The sequence below is a fragment of the Ilyonectria robusta genome (assembly GCF_021365365.1).
Source record: "Ilyonectria robusta strain PMI_751 chromosome Unknown BGZ61scaffold_2, whole genome shotgun sequence".
Lineage (NCBI taxonomy): Eukaryota > Fungi > Ascomycota > Sordariomycetes > Hypocreales > Nectriaceae > Ilyonectria > Ilyonectria robusta.
The window spans coordinates 218,949-238,474 of NW_025764436.1; the positions used below are offsets into that span (position 1 = coordinate 218,949).

Sequence of the window (19,526 nt, forward strand, 5' to 3'; positions counted from 1 at the left end):
ATTCAAGCAGCTGTTTCGCCAGTTCCCACGCTGTAAGGCTTGAAAAACTCCTCGTTGTTGCTCATTTCATCCTTGACCTGTGAAAATGTGAGTCCAGGTACATGTCAAGCCCTCTATGATTATTACTCACAATGTCCAATCCGCCGACGAGCTCTCCGTCAATCCAGAGCTGGGGGTAGGTCGGCCAGTCGGCGTACTCCTTGAGTCCCTGGCGGACTTCGTCATCGGCCAGGATGTTGAAGAAACCGTACTTGACAGAGTTCTCTCGCAAAAGGCCAACCATCTGGCGCGAAAATCCACACTGCGGTGAACTAGGTGTACCCTTCATGAAGAGCATCACAGAGGCAGCCTTTACTAAGTCGCCGAGGCGCTTGAACAACTCCTCCTTCTTCTTCTCGGGATCCTGTTCCTCCACCGGCGTACTGTCGACGTCCATACCGTTCGCAGTAACCTCTGCCGGGGCTTCTGGTCCGGATTGTTGGGCATGAGTTTCGATGGCGGTCCGAACCTTGAGAGCGCTGCTGCCGCTAACGGTCTCGAGGACCTTGCCGTTCTTCAGCAGAACCAGGAACGGAACTGCAGTGACATCGTAGGCCTCGCTGATATCGCTAAGATCCTCCGCGTTAATGGACACCCACTTGGTCGCCAGTGGCTCGACAACCGGGTACTCGGAGGCGAGAGTCGACAGGACCGTGGCCATCTGGGCGCAGGGAGCGGCCCAGGGAGCGTGGAAGGAGACAACAAGGAGGGTCGTGGGTGGAACGGACGCCAGCACCTGCTCCCACTCGGGGACGCTGGTGACTTCGGAGATGGTCGACATGGTAGCGGGTTGAATGTTGTGTGAGACTGGGCGGCAGTTGGTGTCGATCCACGCCGGGCGAGGTTGAAGTTCGAATTTTGGCGGGGCAAGTGGCACGGAGGGGCTCTCTCGCGCTTGCGTCATTTTGGCTGGACTCCATGACACAGTTTGCCCCGTTACATGCATTACAGAATCCTGAAGAAATCCCAAGCCGCTGGGCATGCAACTAAGCCGAAGCCCAGCTCACCCCGCCCCAGTCAGCCCCAGTCCGCCCCAGTTGGCACCAGTTAGGCACCTTCATGCAGCCCCGTACGGAGCTACATCATCAGCCACACTGCCCACTCCCAACTCGTCCCTCCGACCAGCTTTCCGGTCTTGCAACTTGTCCCAACTCCCAACGGACTGCAACCCTCCGACTCTCTACTTCCTCAGGTGTGAGGGGTCCTCTTCATCCTCTTCCCGCCTGTCTCGTCGCCCTCCGCGTCCGCTTCCCGCATCTCCGGAACTCCGCCGCCTCCGACCGTCCGTCTCTGTGGAGCTGCTCGCCGCAGCAACCAGGTGTCAACGTCACCCCAACCCCCGTCATCCAACCTCACCATCTTCTCTGCCCTCGTCATCCGACAACGGCGCACAACATGGCGTCCCTGAATCTGTCGATAAACGGGCCTTCTATAAAGAGCAGCTACAATGGCGTCGTCAACGGCCCCGCGCCCTCCTCCAGCTCTCCCACTCATGCCCAGTGGGCTTTGTTCTCAGTGCAGGCACCTCTCCTAAATGCTTTCCAGGATAGTGGCGCCAAGGAGAGCATCCTCAAAGTGCAGGGCACCGGCGGTATGCCAACCCCTACAAGCTACTCAGTGGCCTTGTCTTGCTAACATGACGACAGATGGCGAGCTCGCCGACCTTGTTGAGGACTTCAGCGAGGGCCGCATGCAATTCGCCTTTGCCAAGGTCAAGGACCCCAACAGCGGTCTGCCCAAGAGCATCTTGATTGCCTGGTGCGGAGGCGGTGTCCCCGAGCGGACCAAGGGCTACTTCACCAGTCACCTGGCCGCTGTGTCAAAGGTCCTCCACGGATACCACGTTCAGGTCACTGCTCGCTCCGACAGCGACCTCGAGATCGACTCTATCATGCAAAAGGTCGCCGACGCATCCGGCGCCAAATACTCCGCCGGGACCTCCGCTCCTCGCGCTGCCGCGCCACCTCCGGTCAAATCGAAACCTGTATTCACTCCCACGACAAGCAGTCGCGGAGCCAACCCCCTTGTCGCCGCTCGATCCAGGAGAGAGGAGAACGTCGATGCGGACGGTTGGGGTGCTGACGCTCCTCCAGTTACCAGGAGCCAGCTAGAGAAGGTCGAATCCGCCTACAAGCCTACCAAAGTAAACCTGGCCGACCTCACAAAGGAGCCCAGCGCAACGACGTCCAGCAGCAGCTTTGGCTTCAAAGATGATGTGCCAGACCATGTCGTCAGGGGTGGCTACCAGCCAGTTGGGAAGATTGATATTGCGGCCATCCGCGCTCAGGCGAAGAAAACCGAAGACGATCGGCCAACCATTGTCAAGGGAGCCTACGAGCCCGTCGGAAAAGTTGATATTGCTGCCATCCGAGCCAAGGCCCAGAAACCTGCCGCTGAGGCCCCTGAGGAGGAGCCGCGACCTCTCGCCGAACGCAAGGCTGCCTTCTCTCAACCCGCCCAGTCCGAGCGAATGACATCGCTTCCCAAGCCCAAGGTCGCAAACAAGTTCGGCGCCGCAGCGAGCTTCTCGGGGACCAAGGCGCCCACTCCCGGCGCACTGGGCCTTGGATCCCCTGCTACTCCTGCTGCTGCCCCCGTCGGTGCTGCTAGCCGTACCTTTGCGGACCAGGGAGGCAAGACTCCTGCCCAACTTTGGGCCGAGAAGAAGGCCAAGCAAGGTGGAAATGTCGGGGGCACCGTTTCTGCGCCCAGCGCCGCACCCGTCACGGCCCAAAAGAGTGGAGGAGAGTGGAAGAGCGGGTACACTGGCAAGAGCTGGGCGACGGTTCAGCCCTCTAGCTTCGGTCACGGCGCAAACGATGAGGTGAGCCAGCACAACACGGGCGACGCTGATGTGGGCGTCGAGACACCAACATCGCCTTCTGGCGGTGTGTCTGCCATGCGTGATCGATTCAAGGATACCACCCCCATTGGATCTGCGCCGCCTCCACCTGGGCCTCGTCCTGTTGACGATGAGCCAGCGCCGCCACCTGTTCCTGGCTCGAGACCGTCTGGGGGATTTGCACTTCCTGGCCTCCCGAGCCGACCAGCTGCCGTGCAACAAGACAACGAGCCCGAGGAGCCTGGTGCATACGAACCTGTGGCTCAGCGAGAGCAATCCCCTGTTCGAATCGCCGTTCCCGTCAGCCGTGGCCCGGAGCCTCCAGTCGTAACTCCCCCGGAGGAGCGAGCCCCTCCCCCTCTCCACCCCAGCCAGATTGATGTCCCCAAGGAGCAAGATCTGCCCGATCAAAAGGAATCGTCGCACGCGGCTCGAGCTGCCGGTGCTGCGGTTGCTGGTATTGCTGTTGGCGCGGGAGCGGTGGCGGTAGCCCACCAAGTGCTTGAGGAGTCTGAGCCAGAGCCGGAACCTGAGCAAGCCGGGCCACAGGCACCGGCCCAGGAAGGCTACCGAGCTGTAGTCCAGTACGACTACGAGCGAGCCGAGGACAACGAAATCGAGTTGGTCGAGGGCGAGTACGTGACGAACATTGAAATGGTTGACGACGACTGGTGGATGGGCACCAACTCCAAGGGCCACAGCGGTCTCTTCCCGAGCAACTACGTCGAAATTGTGGAGGATGGACAAGCCGAGGCTCAAGCTCCCGAGTTGCCACCGCCACCCCCCGCGGCTGACTCGGTTCCGGAGCCCCAGGCGCCGGTCCCCGAGCCGGCCGGTGCGGCCGGACCCACCGCGACGGCCCTGTACGACTACGAGGCCGCAGAAGACAATGGTAAGTTGCTGTCTTTATCTAAAATGCATATGTCGAGAGATGATTAATGCTGACAATGCGACGCAGAACTGAGCTTCCCTGAGGACGCGACGGTGACCGGACTCGAGTTCCCTGACGAGGATTGGTGGTTTGGACACTATGCTGGAAACTCTGGTCTTTTCCCAGCCAACTATGTGCAGCTGGATTCTTAAGGAAGGGGCCGTTGATTGTCTATACGAGGCGGGCGGATAGGTTGGCAGTTGAGCACTGAGAAGAACGTGGAAAGAAAAGGTCTGCGGTCATGGTATTATGAAAAGCAAGCAATCAATTCCCATGGGACGACCCCAATGTCCTCCCACCAGTTTGAAGTGACAACCTCCATCCAATGCGCTCAAATCGCGAGCAGCGTCCGTACGCCAAGGTAGGTAGAAGGAGAATATTGAACTCTTTAGGTTGGACATGGAAAACAAGAAAACAAGAAAGAAAGCTGAAAACGACCCTCAAAGTCATCGAGGCCGCTCTAGAAGGAGACGCGCCTCATTAATACGTATTTCCAACGACGCACACAGCACATACACAGGTTTCTTGCATGTCTCATCTCTCGTATTCCTTCTGCCGTGTTCCGGCTCCCACTGATCCTCCTCTTCATGTGCTTCTCCACCCGCACCGCTCCACCTGTCGCAAACACCAGGGACCGGGGGTATCTGGGATGGGTCATTTCCCAGGCGCTGGCGACGGGGAGGTCATCTGTCACGGCAGTCAAGCATTTGGCGTTGGCGTCGTGGCGATGGTTTTAAGCGAGGGTGTCTTAGCAGAGACACTCGCAGCATTCGAAACTAGAGGCGTGTCAGCAAAAGGCGGCGTGGAATGGCATGCGAAGCGTAGCGTTGCTGGGGAGAGCGTGGGGCGCCAGCGCGGCGCTGAGCTTGCGCCAACGATGCGCGCGGCAGATGATTGCGGCTCGGCAAGAATGCAATGGGCAAGAATAGACAAAAAGACGTACCAGCATTCGCAGGTCTCTTCACAGACACAACAACAGCAGAGAGCGGCGAGACAGGCCGTGAGACAGTTGCCGCCGCCGCCGTTGCCCTTCTGCTGTTGCGGGGGCGCCTGTTGGTACTGCATGGGCTGCTGGCCCTGTGGGGGACCGTAGTACTGGCCCTGGGGAGGACCGCCTTGAGGAGGGCCGTAGGACTGGGAGGAGAGTCAGCTGGGTGAGCTAGGTTGAGCTAGGTGAGCTGGGTGAGCTGGGTGAGCTGGGTGAGCTTGGTTGAGTTGTGATGCGTCGTGTAGCAAGCGTCATTGTCGAGCATCGGGTATCGAGAGGGCGATGGAGGAGACGCAATGGGAGAGACGCAATGGCATAGCGGGCGGTGCAGGTAGGTGCTGATGGTGTTTGCTTACGGCTTGGGGGTGCTGGGGATAGCCTCCCTGGTTTTGGTAGTAGTCTTGGTTGGACATTGTTGATGGATGGGTTATGGACGACGTGGACGACGTGAACGGCGTGGATGAGACAGGCGGATGGGAGAGATCCGGCGGGCGATATAAATATAAGGAAGAAAACGGGATGGGGGAGGGGAGGGGAGAAGAAGAGAGGGAAGAAATGCTGCGGATGACTCTGGGATGATGAGACGAGCTGGGGATGGCGGCGGCAGCCAGGTCAAGTCAGTGCCCCAGGTGGGTGCTGTAATTAGGTCCATCCCGAGTCTGGGTCGGGGTCGGGGTGACCGTCTAGGAGGGACGTAGTTAGTCGCTAGCGGTTAGAGAGGCACGCGGCAGTGGGCTTGTACCTAGGTGAGGTACCTAAGGTAGCTGGAAGAGGTACCCAGCTCCAGTGGAGTGGCTGTGCAGGGTACCTGCTCCATGCAACTTGAAGCTCCCTCCTCCAACCCACTACAGTTTGAAGCCAGCATCGGGCGGTAAGTTACTTTCTGTCTTTTCTTCCTTCACTGGGCGGATATCGTCATGACTCCACTTAAAAAAAAACAACCCATCCATGTGCTGCTAAGCGCTGTGGCCAGTTCCAGGGCTGAGCTTCCCAGTAGCAAAATATGGATCGCAGCCGGGTCATCCCTCCAGAACCAGAGCTTCGACCTCCGTGCGAGGCAGCCTGCGCGGGCTGTTGGGACGGCACTCTACTCTCTAACCTACCCTTTCTACACGGTGAACCTACGGTGTGTTGTACTGTTGTACACAATGGATGGCGGGGTGGGACAACAAACCGCCGACGACGAAGCCAAGCCACATCCGATACGCACTACGCGCGATCGTGGCCTGCTATAAGCCCAGGTGGGCGGTTGGTTCGGCTGGTTGGCTGGCGGGTTGGCTGGCTGGCTACCTACTGATCGGAGGCGCGGCTGACAACCCATGAACGGTGCGATGCCAAGCGATGATAGGTACTTGTTGACAGATGGCCTACGGATCTAAGTACTTACAGGAAAAGACTGGCCTGCCCAGAAAGGACCAGTTCGTCCGGAATAGGTAACTTGACGTTACGTCTCAGAGGTAGTTAGCCTTCTGCACCCGAACTGGCCGAGGTAACTTAGATGTTTATAACTCTGGGTACCTCTACGCTCTACGCACCACCGTATCATCACCACCACCACCTCTCAACAACACAATCAAAGCCAAGACCCTTCTACATCCGTCTCGGCTCGCCGTTACCGAACAAGTTATTCCCAGCACTCCCCATGACCCAGATTCCGAACAGCCACACTCGTCTACCCTCGCAGCTCCACTTGTGTGTGGCTGTCGACACGTAACCTCGCCATCCGACGGCTGGTCGCCTGCCAAGAGCCCGCGTTGGCCGTGCCGCTTTTACCGGGTGCCACACACACGCTCGATCTCCCCACCCGTCCATCGCTACCTTACGAGGCTTGGCATCGCTTCCGACGACGTACTACGTAATTATTTTCGTTCCGTCACCTGCGTTTTGAGGCTCTTGTTCCGGGGTAGATCCTTGTTATAGGTTATAAATTCCCACGATCCCTTTGTTCGCTATTATGTACAACGGCTCTGTATGTACGTCATCTCACGCATCAGCCACGTAGTCGAGACAAATTGATCTACCATCATTTTAGATCTTGTTATTCGCATCCATAAGATGTATGGCGCATCATCAAATACACAACTTCACCAATCTGCGTCAACTTACCTGGTTTCGTGTCATCATATTCCCGGACGTGAATAAATACATTGAAACAACGATCCAACGACTTAAGAAGTCTAAAATGTAAATATAGGGCTGTTTCGTTGTTTATTCTGTTGTAATTTCTTTCCTCACAAGTACGCACGTAAGAAATAACACTCATCATTTTGTTCTCCTATATCTTGATTCTGCTACTATACAGACAAGCCCGAAACCAGACTGGGCGAACCAAACTGGCCAAATCAAACTGGCCAAATCAAACTGTCCAAATCAAACTGACTAACATGCTACTGGGTATCAATGCGCACATCGTAACCTCCACTCAAGCTTAAACAATATATGGATCACTGGTAGCCCGCCCGCACAGGCATCATGAGCCCCTCGTCACACAACTGCCTTTGCGTCTCAATCAGCCACATGCGCGCGGCATTTTGCATTTCGAGCTGGAGGTGGATGGCGGCGAAGTAGGTTGCGCCAAGGAGGACGCGGAAGGTATCGCCGATGTTTTCAGGGCCGTTGGAAGGTAGGGCCTCGCGAAGCAGACTCGCCTGTGCGCCGCGACGAGACCAGGTGCGAGCAACTTCGTGACGGAGGCATTGGTCGAGGGGCCAAGTTGGGCAGTCGGCGTGTGTGGCGAGTGTATCGATCTCGAGTTGGCTGCCAATGCGATTGATCAGCGGCTCGGGGCGCGGAGGTTGCTGATACTCCCGGTGCTGTCGTATCGGAGGAAGATGGTTAGTGAGAGGACGGGCTAAGCGATGGATGTCTCGGAGAGGCGGAAGGGAGTAAGTGTTTCTATGAAGCGGCTCCTGATGGCGGGCGCTTGAGTCGTTGTTGGGCCAGACCGCAGCGGACGGCCCAGCCTGAAGAGGATAAATGGGTGGAATGCTGTCCTGCGAGAATGGCGCAGAAGGACGGTAGTTGTAAGGGCTCTGGCTTCCATCCCGAGTATGCGATGCTGGACCTGGGCGAGGAGAATGCAGTCTGTAGGGTTGGTAGCGGTACCCTCTGTCCCGATGGGTTGCGTATCCCTGGTGACCTACTAGACCTCGACTAAACTGATCCTGGGGTCGTGGAGTGAATGGGGCACTCTCCTCGCGGTACTGGCTCGGTCGAGGCATAATTGGTCGATGAGCAGTAGCGCGAGGCAGTTGCTGTTGCATGGGCCTGTTGTCTTGCATCAAGGATGGCCGAGGACCACGTCTGAACTCGGCAGGGCGATCTCTATAGGAAGGCTGCATTGGGAGTAGAGGTCGTGTCCCTGACGAGCTTGGCTGTGGTTGGCCGCGAGCCTGGACCTGGCTCAGTGTTAGTGAATGAATCCTACTCGTACTTTGTCTTGATGTTACCTGGTGCATTTCAATGGGGTGGGCTGGAGCCAGTTGTGCACCACTCTGCTCCTGTGTGGCGGCAGCAGGCTGTTGCGAAGAAGGTCGGCTTGGGGCGATGCTAACAAGGACTTCTTGCTCCGAGCCGTCCCCTGCCTCTCCCATGCTCTCATCGTAGCTGGCTATTGTCACCGTTGGACTGGCAGTCCCAGCTTCAGCGGTGATTGCTCGTGAAGAAACCGTCCGTCTTGCTCGACCGCCCCGACCTCTCGCGCGGGTGGCTCCGCGGCCCCGAGTGCTGGTGTTTGTAGTCGCAATCTTCTTCGCTCTCTTGGATTTATTCTGAAGATGGAGGTCCCAGTCGACCGAGTTAGCGTCGAGGGTGTGTCTGGAGTCTTGGTCTAGACAGCCGTTGTCACAGCATTCTTTGCAGATTGAGAGCCGGCACTCTTTGCATCGGTAGACAGTTCCTCGCCCGCGCTTGTCGCAGAAGTCGCATTTGGCCATTGCAATGCTGGAGCTCTCCCAGCCCGAGTGTGGGGGGCGAGTTGGTGCGGCTGAGCCTGCGAGAAGAGTTCGACCCTCGGTAACGGCGACAAGATCTTGAGGGACCTGGGATTGGGGTTGGTCGACTTGAGATGGCTGAGAAGCTTCAGATGGCCCCGACTCGGAGGGTCCCTCGTCTCTCTGTTGATCTTCCATTCCCGGCTGCTAGGTGTGACGGAAAAGGGGAAGAGATCTGTCCCAGGATTCTACCTAGAGGATAAAGCGACGGTGGTATATATGTATCAGGAAAAGTGAAGCGAGCACTCGAAAAAACGGAACCTGTTTGTGTAAAGGAATTGGCCGAGCGTTTCGGGTCGATGGGGATCCTTTTATGTGCGAACAGGACAGACATTGAGTCCAAACAGAAAGACATGATGCGGCGCTATTTGGGGGAGACGGAATCACTGTTTGGATAGAGACCACATCGTGAGGAGGGCTGATAAACTACAAAAGAAAGCGGTCAGGCAATCCCAGAACGTTCATGAATCAATGCCAATGTTTGGGGGGGAGTGGATGAAAAACTTAGGATATACGAATCGGAGGGGATGTAAGTGAATTACGATTGGGCATTACCATTCGTGTTCACGCGTGCAAAAAATGCGCACTGTTTAATATTTAGCTACCAACTACAATACCTCTCGCAATACGAATGAAATCAAGAAATGTGTTAACAACCCCTCCTTGTCTCATTACATTATGAGGGGCCTTTACATGAAAAGAATTACCTTAGTGTCTAGGGATCATTCACTTCCTTTTTTATATCAAACCCACATGTGCATAAAAATTCGGATGAGATACCTAAGAGTGATGCACCAATCTTGGAGTCATATATCGAATGGGTGCGAATAGCAATGGATTTGCATGCGAATAACAACACTCTTGTAATGGTAGATGGTACTAATCACGGAGGATGCAGGTTGGGTTCATAAAACGGGCCGATGATGAAGAGATGAAGGGAATAGACCTAGACCCATACTTTTGCAACCTAATAATGCAACGTTTGGTGACGATGAGTATGGTGAGGGTGATGATGAGCTGCTAGCTGTTTATTTAAGTATGAGCGTCACCAACAAGACAGCCGTGCATGTCCAACCAACGCCGAAACAAGGATATCAATTGCTGAAACAAAGAGACTGCGTGCAACCGGACGCACTCGGAAAACGGGACGGATAATGATCTGTGTATGTCATCCTGTGTCGCCAAGTATTTCCATGGGGTTGGCCTCGAGTTCGTTGAGAACTCGACGAACAACACTCATTGGTTGTTGATTCCACGTGGCGGTCAAACACCCCCACTGAGGCACGAACCACCTGTCTCAGATCTCAATGTCGTGCATATGAAGCCAAGCACCCGTAAATAACAGCAAACACGGGGAACATGGGATAAAAAACAAGCGTCGACAGGAAAACATAGGGATGAGCGAGAAGAGCCACCAGACACATGGAATAACATGGTTCCGTTTCTCTCCCACCTCAGACGTGGTGTCGAAGGCGTCGTGGCGGCGCCTGTGTCAACAAATATCTCAAGAGTCACATACGAAAAGGAAAGAAGTGCAAAAGAAAAAGACATACAACAGCGAGGATTCCCCGGTCGTCACCGACCCGAGTACTAATTCGCCGCTTCTCAGCTTGACTAAGGGAGAGCGGACGGGATCCCGTATTTTCTAAGAGCTATGGTCGTATGTGCTGTGTTGGAGAACCGTTGCGAGTTATCAAGAGAAGCCAGAAATTACATGAGCTCATGGCTGGTCGGGTTAATTAAAATCTCATCTGCATAGACGGGGATCATGAAGATTGGAAACACAGATCCCTTTAGATGGGCAGACTCTCTAGTCTGTACCATGCTCGTGAGCTCACATATCCACTGAGTTCTTACCAAGAATCAAGGATTGCAAGGCGATCTCGAGGATAGGCAATGCATCACTCCCAAATGCGACACTCATCAACATAGCACAATATTTCCAAATACCAGGATTATGGCAATCACGTATTCTTTTCGTACCAGGCTGCCTCAGCCGCAACCAAAAATGTACAGACTTCTTCATAAGAGACCGCGCCCACCGTTTCAAATCATTAGAACGTGAGGACTGCTGGGTAAGTTCTCTTTCTACCTGCAATCTTTTCCCATCCTCCTACCCATGCCGTTGCCCAATCATGAGAACTCCTCCGAAAATCTACTGCTCCGCGCCATCCTCGGGTTGGGGCGCCTCCACCTCGTCCTCATCCTCATCCTGGTCGAAGCTGCCGGTAGGGACCTCGTACAGGCGAAGGATGGACTTGTTGGGGTCCTTGACGAGGACGAACTTGCTATCCTCCTCAGAGCTGTTCAGGCACATGTCGGCGATGGTACGGACGATACCCCAACCGTTGGACAGCGATAGGTTCATTTGGTTAGCGAAGTCCCGGGGCTTCCAGCCAACAACGCCCAGGACGACGTGCTTGTCGTTGGACCGGGGGCTCAGACGGGAGACGAAACTAGAAGATGGAAGTTAGATTCACGGGAATTCACATGGTAAGATTTAGGAGAACATACCCAAGCTTCATCACGTCGGCCTTGGCCAGGATGCTCTGCACGGTCCATCGGGCCAGCTTGCAGCTGTTGTTCTTCATCTCAGTAGCAACGACGGCACCGCGCTGGGTGACGAGCTTGCTTCGCCAGTCGAGGGCGCCACCACTGCCCTGAGCCTTGTTATCGAACTCGTTGAGCGCCTTGATGGTCATGTGCTGATCCTCGCCGCTGATACCATTCTTCTGCACGGCGTCGACCTCGGTTCGCACGATCAGGTAGACAGGCTCCTCGTCGTTGGTAGAGAGATCGAAACGTCGGTACTTGTAGGCCTTGCTGGCGGGAGGGTCGGTGTCCTCGGAGGAGTTGTAGAAGGGGTTGGCGTGAGCCATCTGCACCTTGGAGGACTCGTTCTCATTGACAACCTGGTTGGCGAAGTTGTGGTTGATGTAGGTAGCCTCCTCGGCGAGGGCGGTGGGCTGGTTGATGGTGTCCTTGCTGCCATCGGCGGCATCGAGAGGCGCGTCGGCAGCGTTCTCATTGACGGTCACCATGTCAAGAGCAGCGTTGTCACGCTTGTCCAAGAAGATCTTGTTGCCCTGTCGAGAGATGACAATATCCCAGGGGTAAACTGAGCGGGGCGAGCACATGAGCATAGAGAGAATGCTATCGGTGGCGAAGATTGTGGCCTCGTCCTTGTCGGCGAGCTCCTGGATAACGGGATCGGAAGAGGTGGTGACGTTGTAGGCGGCACGGTCGATAGGGGTGAGCTTCCTCTCGGTTCCCTTGACAGGCTGCTTGTCGTAGGTGCGGTCATAGTAGTAGAGGAAACCGTAGTCGTCCAGGTCCTCACCCTCGTCGGTCTCGAGGTTCAGCTTGGCCAGACGGTTGAAGTCAATCTCCTCCAGCAGCTTCCACTCGGCCTTGATGTTGACACTGGCATCACGGTTGCGAGCAGGCTTGTCGTAGTCCTTCCAGCCAAAGCGGCGGCCACCACGGCCACCACCACGCTGGCCGCCCCGGTCGTTGTAACCTCCGTAGCCGCCCTGTCGGCCGCCACGGTTGTCGGTCCTCTGCAGGGCCTGTCGGCCACCACGAGCGTTGGTGGCGGCACCACGCTGGCCGCGGCCACGGGTGAAGACAGCACCGCGGCCGAATCTGGTCTTGGTAGAGTCTCGGGTGTTGCTGACAACGGAGAAGCTGGACTCGTCCTCGGCGGGGGGGGCGTTGAAGGTGATGGCGTGGCTGGAGCCGTAGACTTGCTGGTCTGCGGGGACAAGACGTCAATATACATGGATGGAGAAGAGACGTTGAAATAGCGAGACGAAATATCGGAAAATCCTACCTCGGAAACTGCGGTTGTACTGCGCTCGGCCACCACGTCCATCGCGGTCCTTGCCCTCGGTGGTCCAGTCAGCCATGCGGCCCAGTTTGTCGCCCTTGGAGAAGGGCGCATAGGGAACGCCGTTGAGGGTGGTCTCGGTGGTGACGGAAGGACCCCAGCCGTCGCCGGGGGGGCAGCTTTCACAGATCTGAACGTAGTCGAGTGAGTCCGCCATGTTGGGTGGTTTGTGATGCGGCTTCGACGTGCGCGTGCGGGTGGGGGGAGACGAGGAGTTGCGCTTTATCACCGGCGATGCTTGAATTTGGACGTCGACGATGAATTTGTGGTGGGGTGGAGTGTGGGGCACCCTGGCGTGGCGAAAAAAATGTCCCAAGCCCCGCGGCACACCACTAGAAGCCTGTAAGACTGGTGAGTGGTGCGTGGTTGTGGGCGATTCACCAGCCACAGCACCGCCACACCGTTTTGCCCCCCCACCGTTCCGTTTTGTGAGTGTAGGGTAAATTGCTACAGCTAGATATCAACCTCAACCACTCACATCAAGGTTCCAGAGGAAATATCTCAGGAACGTAGCTGAGATGCTTGAGTCTGTAAATCAAATTGAGAATATCGTCGTTGACTCGCCAAGTATGTGATGTTAAGTCAATATCTAAGTTTCGAGTTCTTTATGTGAGAAGTGTTCTCTCGTATATTGTTGCCTAGTATCGAAATGAATGAATCTGGTCCCAATTGCTCCTATCCTACATCCCCTCTTAACAATATCATAGCCCCCCAAACTCCAGAGAGGATACCTAGTCTCAACCCACCCATACTCCCAAGCGTACATAAATGCCCAACCCATCAAATCACGCAAGAACCATAGCAGGCTGCCAGGTAAATAGGCTATCCAATGCGTCTCTCACCTCAAACTCCTCCATGACAGCGCCAAAACTGTGAACTTTAGTTAGCAAAACATATCACAAAAAGGCGCTGGTGTAGGCTTACCCGTAGCATCTCACTTTTCGGACCAACTCATCCGCTAGCCTCTGAAAATCCTGAGCCCCGAGCTCCTGTGCCCTGGGATGAGCTAACAACATCCCCCACGCCATGACGGGAGTAACCTCGCCATCGAGGTCGAGTTTCTTGCTGAGATCTAGCAGCGTCGAGAGGTCAGCCTTAGTAGGCTGCCAAGTTCCATGTCCCCACACTGTGTCACCCTGGAGGTGAGCGTGGCCGAAGGGGAGGTCTGGTCTCGACTCCGGGAAGGGTTCTGGCGGACACGACGCCATGAGTGCATGACCACACGGCTCTCCTCCTGGCTCATCTTTTCGTTCGAGCAAAAACTGAAGGTGCGCTTTACAGGGTTTCTCTAGACTACATGACCCCTCGACGAAAGCGAATGCGTTAGCCAGCCCGATGACGATGCATAACCCGGTCCCCCGCCCATTCGTGACATGATGAGACTCCCATCAAATCACTGGGGGTAGGCCTTGGATTTGGAGGGGAGGTTGTCGTACGTTAAAACGAAATCAATGCCCGCCTGTTCCACATCCATGCCTTGGCCCGAAGCTTGTTGTGTCATGTCGCGAAGCTGATGGCCGCCAATCTGCTGCTGACGGTCGGCTGGCGCATGACTTGACGAGGTCATTGATGGCGTGGTGGAGTGTGTAGTCATAGGTGGCGTGAATGCGCTGGATCCAGGGGCGTGACTGGTTCCGCTCCCGGGACTACCGAATGGGATGCCGTTCTCTACCAATGCATCTCGTAGGTGCCTGTTTTCTTCGGCCAACCTCTCTCTATCCAGAGAGACATTGCTGAAGATCTCCTTGAGTCTGAGGACCTCATCCTCAAGGGCCTTGATGTACAGCTCCTTTCTCTCCCGATGTGTCCTAGTAAGTGGACATGAGATTGGGCAGTGTAATCGGGAGAGGACTGTCAAACATACCTCTGAGCTTGTCGATTCAGCTCCTGGCGCCTTGTCAAAGCTGGCTTGCTGTTGGGCTTAGGACCACGCTTCTTTGGCGGATTTCCCTCTGATCCCGGGTATTAGTTGCTGAACGGCTGAGTTTGCAGTCGAGAATAGATATGGCCTTACCACGGGTCGTCCTCTTGTCGGCAAGGGTCTGAAGGATGCTTAGATCGGGACCCGAGGAGCCGCCCTTGTCTTCCCCATCCGAAGTCAGGGCTCCAGTCCCGCCGTCCCCGCGGTCTGGAGACATTGACGAGGACATGGAGCGTTGTGAAACGGCGGGGATGTGTGACGCAGAGAAAGACATGGCTGGCCTCGGTTAGAGGCCGATCGACGTCCTGGAAGATTGGTTAGTTCTAGGAAATGGCGGTAGAGCGACCAGGTAGATGTGCAAGGTGAGGGCGCAACGGAACGCTGTCGCAGACCGGGGGTTGCGCTGCCGCGTGGACATGTGCTGACCTACAGTGCCGTATCTAGCGCGCTGATTCTGGCAGATGGCGGATTGATGCCCTTGCAAACAGAGTCCCCAATGAGGCGATTGTTCTTGACGAGGACGTCGGCAGTTTGCAGGCAAGTCTTAAACGATGCGTCATGCGACGCTGTGGGGAGATCTGGCGACGCCTTGAAGATGAAACGACGGTGCGTCGGCGCTCTGTGCAGTGACCAGCAGAGTCGCCGAACGGCGTTTAGTGGTCGGAGAAAGGAGATTAGGTAAGGCAGGAGTGCCAGAGGTAATTTGAGGCCAATTTTCCGTAGCTCCGTAGGTACCTACCCACCAGCTCTGTCTGGCAGCAGACAAGGTACAATACGTAAGGCTGATCGATTAATGTCGTGGAGGGGAGATATAAGCACGGGTGGAGGCGCGGGGATGGCAGCCAGTGACGTTTGAAAGGCCGCGGGGAGATCGAGGACAGTGTGCGGCCGAGACAGGCCTCGAGAGAGACGGCGAGACAGGGAAAGGGAGACAAATTGAAGTAATCGCGACGAAAAGCCCAGGCTGTCCAGAGTCAGGACTCAGGAGGACATGGACGCGCCGGAGATGCGTCTTCAAGCGGCACCCAAGACCGCACAGCCCCCTACAGACGTTGACCTGAACCCTCCAAACCCGATAGGGCAGCCTCGTTGAGAACCCCGCCATCGGAGTACGTAAGCAGGACACTCGTCCCGTCTCGACTCGATAAATTGCCCCTGTTTTTATGGACTAAAGCTAAGCTATATAAGGCTTAGATTTCCTAAATCATTAGGTATAAAAAAGCACGAAGGCAATGAGTGGGAGAAGAATTCAGTGCCACTTTACTGAGTTGGTACGGTAGGTAGGTAGCTCGCCGCACTTGAGCCAGTTGGAGCAGCGTACCGTTCAAGGCCTTGACCACGACCCGGGCGAATGGGAAAACAGGCCGTTCGGCTATATATGGAGAATGTTGCGCTGGATCTGGACCCAGACCCAGACCTGGACCTGGACCATTTGAGGCACCAGGCACGAGGCTTCTGAATCGGACGAAGGATTCAGGAATCGAAGCCGCGGTGCCGTTGGCTAGAGCGTGGTCAAGCCGCACTGAGCGAAGTCACACTGCACCCCTCCTTGGTCTCCGATATGGGCCAATAGGAAGTCGGGGCTGACCGAGGCTGGTCTTTTCCGAGTCCATCAGCCGCTGACTCTCCCAAAGGGCGCTGGAATGGATGTCGTCATCACCATCGATTGTCTCTACCGTTGCTGTTTGGAACCCTGCCTACACTGATAACCCTGAAGAAACAATACCCACGGGAGGGACCTCTTCTGATATCCGAAATTATGACGCAGTTCGGGTCTCTCCAAACCATCTTTCGGGGCTTCGTCCTCACGGTCCCATGGGTCTTCTCTCTCTTCGTGGCTGACATCGCCCTGTCGCTCTTGTTGCCACTGAAACTCGTCTCGCCTCGCCGTGTGTATGATGCATCCTCCAGCATCGCCCTGTCCATTTGGTCCTGGGTACAGGCCATCTTCGTCCGCGTGAATGGGGCTCACATCCGCATTTCTGGCGACCTTCTTCCTCCGGGCGAGTCAGCGATCGTCGTAGCCAACCATGTGGCCTGGTCCGACTTCTATCTCATCCAAGCCCTGGCCCAGAGATCTGGCATGCTGGGGCGATGCCGGTACTTTGCCAAGGCTCAGCTGCGCATGGTGCCCTTCCTTGGATGGGGGCTTTGGGCCATGGGGATGCCTCTAGTGACTCGCAACTGGCTCAAAGATAAGACCGAGCTGGACAATGTGTTCTCCAACATCGTTCAGAGAGCCTTTCCGACATGTGAGTACCTCGCGAGGCCGACTCATTGGCGGGACTAACATTTCACGCAGGGCTTATCAGCTACAGCGAGGGTACTCGTTTCACAAAACGCAAGTACGACGAATCGCTGGACTTTTGTAAGACGGGAGGTCGGCGGCAGCCGATGCATCTGCTCTACCCGCGCACCAAGGGCTTCATAACAACTGTGCAGCACCTTAGAAAGGCGCCGCACGTCAAGGCAGTGTATGATTTCACCATTGCATATCAACATCAAGGGTCATTTCAGAAGGCACCCTCTATTTGGGAAACACTCAGCGCCCCGGAAATAAGCGACGAAAGCGGATACAAGTTCCACGTGCGGGCTCGGCGATTCCCTATTGATTCCCTCCCTACTAAGGACGAGGACCTGGCAACATGGCTAGAACAGCTCTGGATAGAGAAAGGGGAGTGGCTCGAAGAACAGAGACAAGAATGGGCACTTGATGGGGCGGATTCGACATGATCAAAGGCCCCAGGTCTCGTGCCTATCATCATGTCGTTCGCCCAGGAGTGGTGCGAACTGATGGCTGCTATTTTCAGCATCTGTTCTGCCACCCTACTTCTGTTCGGTCAAACGTATCGCCTCCCGCGAGGGAGGTACCCCGTGGCGAAGTTAACCCCCATCGGCAGAGGGTGGGAGGGGAATGAGACGCTCAATGGTGAGAGGGTCGATTCGCCAGAGGCTGCAGCGGGCGGTGGTGGCGGCTTATTGGAAGGGCAATATAAGTATAGTGAGCAGACAGTAGCGCATGTGACGGGCTTGAATGCACTCTCCAACGACGACGATACGGTACGGATCAACTCCATGCTTGAAAAGCCCCGGCAGTTGGAGGTGGATGTGTCGGAAGATCCTGCAATCCTGCAATCCCGGCCCTGGAACCCTGGAGATTGGTCTACGAACCTACCTCCGTCCTGCAGAGGTGGGAAAGTCAGAAGCCGGGAGGAGATGATGGCTGATAGGGTACGTAGTGCGGGTACGTAGTGCGGGTACGACGATACAGCCGGTTGATCAGGGGCGATGATCATGGTGAACGTGACTGATGGGAAGGGAAATGGCAAGGTAAATGGCTATGGGGTCGGGGAAGAGTAGCCAAATCAGCTCATTGATGCAGCCGTGATGAGACCAAGTCGAGTGTTTGAGCGGCTCGATGGGTGGGATTCGGGTCACGGCGTAGCAGAGGGGAATTATTGGGACAGCGGTGAAGAGACTCACAGACTTGGAGACCATCAATGCGAAGCTGCGTCGGCCGGCTGGCCCTTGGCACCATGGGGGAAAAAAGGTGACTCACAGTGCTACCGCCCGTGATTAATGGCCCAAGTCGTTCGATCGGTAGCACGCTGCAGCACTGGAGCTGTGAGTGATATATGCACCTGGACGACACGGGGGGAACCCGAGGAGACCAAGCCTGGGGAGACCAAGCCTGGGAAGACCAAGCACAAGCATTGGGAATGCATGAGGGCGCTGTGTCCAATTGCAGGTCTCGCCACGGAACGGTAGGTAGAGCCCCAGTGAGACAATCTTGTTTGTTGATGGTCGTCTTCATGCATCTGGATGTGCTGATGTGCGCCGGTGCCCGCCTCTGCTAGCCGTAGGCACTTGACTAGAAATCCTAGCACACGGCACACAGCACATAACACCCCCGGCCCGTTTCCGCGACGCCCGTTGTCGGTTGGCGGAGGTCATGGGGAGGGATGCAGACTCGTAGAGGGAGAAACAATGTGCGGGTATGGTCCAGGGTGAGACTCGGGGTGGGGGGGAAGGGGACGCCTCAATCTGTAGAAGCCGGAAGAGGGCGAAACCAGAAGCGATCTTCTGCGTTTTTCCCTTGTTAGTTCTGGTTTGTTCTAAGCCCCGCCTCTCTGTCCTTTTTTATCATTTTCTTCTGGGCGCCTGATGGATATACCGGATGAGGGTTACATAGGTCATATGTGTATTACACCTTGTCTCGTGCTTCCCATTCTATCGCCAGAGAGGCTATCTACTACGTATGTGCAGGGTCTCCCCCTCCCAGGTATACACAGTCACGTAGATTCCAGCCCTGGGTGGAGGCGTTGGGCGAGAATCGCCAGTCAGCTTGAGTAAGATGGGACCTAATAAGATTACCAACCAAGCGAGGAAGGAATCTAGAGCTGGTTGACTGGGCTTGAATGTTCAAGGGCTCAAGCGACTCCGTTTGGTGGTGGGTGAGGTGAGGTGAGGGAGTCGTCTCTTCCGCACCCCGGAAGGAAACACAGAGCACACGGAGAAACACGCACTGGCACACGCACACGCACACACACACACACAACACACGCACACACACGAACACACAGACAACAGCGCACCGCACCACACGGCGGAGCACATCAACGTATCCGCCCGCTGTTGCAGTGCAGCAGGCAGCGCAGGAGCGCAGGGTGAAGTACCGTAGTAGTTTTAGCGTGCGTGCTGCGCTTGGCTGCTTTGGCTTGAGGAAAGGCATTCGGCAGGCTGTGGCTTCTGTACCCGGGTTGCCGCGTTAGTAATAATCCAGCTGGAGCGTGAGCAGCATGAGGAGCGTGAGGAGCGTGAGAAATGTGAGAAGTGTGAGAAATGTGAGAAAGCGCAAGACACCAGCGTGCATCCACCCCGAAAGCAAAGCAGGCTCAGCAGACTAGAAGCTACTACGTAGTAG

The 19,526-nt window shown here is 55.8% G+C and overlaps 10 protein-coding genes across 10 annotated transcripts; 4 read left to right on the top strand and 6 right to left on the bottom strand.

The window, feature by feature from the left end:
• Positions 1-2: 2 nt before the first annotated feature.
• BGZ61DRAFT_340840 (thioredoxin-like protein) lies at positions 3-820 on the bottom strand (the record flags this gene model as incomplete). The annotated part of the gene is made up of 2 exons (XM_046239346.1): positions 3-77; positions 131-820. The coding sequence occupies 2 exons, from the start codon at positions 818-820 to the stop codon at positions 3-5; spliced, it is 765 nt and encodes a 254-aa protein (XP_046110227.1).
• Positions 821-1,434: 614 nt separating this feature from the next.
• On the top strand, positions 1,435-3,964 carry BGZ61DRAFT_340539 (uncharacterized protein; the record flags this gene model as incomplete). The annotated part of the gene is made up of 3 exons (XM_046239319.1): positions 1,435-1,630; positions 1,686-3,773; positions 3,840-3,964. The coding sequence occupies 3 exons, from the start codon at positions 1,435-1,437 to the stop codon at positions 3,962-3,964; spliced, it is 2,409 nt and encodes an 802-aa protein (XP_046110228.1).
• Positions 3,965-4,081: 117 nt separating this feature from the next.
• BGZ61DRAFT_79035 (uncharacterized protein) lies at positions 4,082-5,205 on the top strand. Its single transcript, XM_046257097.1, has one exon. It carries the CDS (start codon positions 4,342-4,344, stop codon positions 4,903-4,905), a length of 564 nt encoding a protein of 187 aa, XP_046110229.1. The 5' UTR covers positions 4,082-4,341; the 3' UTR covers positions 4,906-5,205.
• A 2,039-nt stretch (positions 5,206-7,244) lies between these two features.
• Positions 7,245-8,930, bottom strand: BGZ61DRAFT_526529 (uncharacterized protein; the record flags this gene model as incomplete). The annotated part of the gene is made up of 2 exons (XM_046252969.1): positions 7,245-8,198; positions 8,250-8,930. The coding sequence occupies 2 exons, from the start codon at positions 8,928-8,930 to the stop codon at positions 7,245-7,247; spliced, it is 1,635 nt and encodes a 544-aa protein (XP_046110230.1).
• An 815-nt stretch (positions 8,931-9,745) lies between these two features.
• On the bottom strand, positions 9,746-10,407 carry BGZ61DRAFT_440252 (uncharacterized protein). The gene has a single exon (XM_046244460.1). The coding sequence runs from the start codon at positions 10,341-10,343 to the stop codon at positions 10,056-10,058; it is 288 nt and encodes a 95-aa protein (XP_046110231.1). The 5' UTR covers positions 10,344-10,407; the 3' UTR covers positions 9,746-10,055.
• Positions 10,408-10,747: 340 nt separating this feature from the next.
• BGZ61DRAFT_440254 (eukaryotic translation initiation factor 3 subunit D) lies at positions 10,748-12,929 on the bottom strand. Its single transcript, XM_046244461.1, has 3 exons — positions 12,625-12,929; positions 11,307-12,546; positions 10,748-11,248 (listed from the first exon to the last, which is right to left on the bottom strand). Exons 1-3 carry the CDS (start codon positions 12,836-12,838, stop codon positions 10,948-10,950), a joined length of 1,755 nt encoding a protein of 584 aa, XP_046110232.1. The 5' UTR covers positions 12,839-12,929; the 3' UTR covers positions 10,748-10,947.
• A 323-nt stretch (positions 12,930-13,252) lies between these two features.
• Positions 13,253-14,975, bottom strand: BGZ61DRAFT_79132 (uncharacterized protein). The gene is made up of 5 exons (XM_046257098.1): positions 14,696-14,975; positions 14,546-14,633; positions 14,118-14,489; positions 13,606-13,974; positions 13,253-13,551 (listed from the first exon to the last, which is right to left on the bottom strand). Exons 1-5 carry the CDS (start codon positions 14,874-14,876, stop codon positions 13,467-13,469), a joined length of 1,095 nt encoding a protein of 364 aa, XP_046110233.1. The 5' UTR covers positions 14,877-14,975; the 3' UTR covers positions 13,253-13,466.
• A 1,386-nt stretch (positions 14,976-16,361) lies between these two features.
• Positions 16,362-17,311, top strand: BGZ61DRAFT_317886 (uncharacterized protein; the record flags this gene model as incomplete). The annotated part of the gene is made up of 2 exons (XM_046238896.1): positions 16,362-16,854; positions 16,905-17,311. Coding segments are annotated over 2 exons (900 nt in total), but the record flags the coding sequence as incomplete, so codon positions are not given.
• On the top strand, positions 17,130-17,913 carry BGZ61DRAFT_79178 (uncharacterized protein). The gene has a single exon (XM_046257099.1). The coding sequence runs from the start codon at positions 17,366-17,368 to the stop codon at positions 17,852-17,854; it is 489 nt and encodes a 162-aa protein (XP_046110235.1). The 5' UTR covers positions 17,130-17,365; the 3' UTR covers positions 17,855-17,913.
• An 852-nt stretch (positions 17,914-18,765) lies between these two features.
• Positions 18,766-19,497, bottom strand: BGZ61DRAFT_440261 (uncharacterized protein). Its single transcript, XM_046244462.1, has one exon. The coding sequence runs from the start codon at positions 19,332-19,334 to the stop codon at positions 18,855-18,857; it is 480 nt and encodes a 159-aa protein (XP_046110236.1). The 5' UTR covers positions 19,335-19,497; the 3' UTR covers positions 18,766-18,854.
• Between the last annotated feature and the right edge of the window lie 29 nt (positions 19,498-19,526).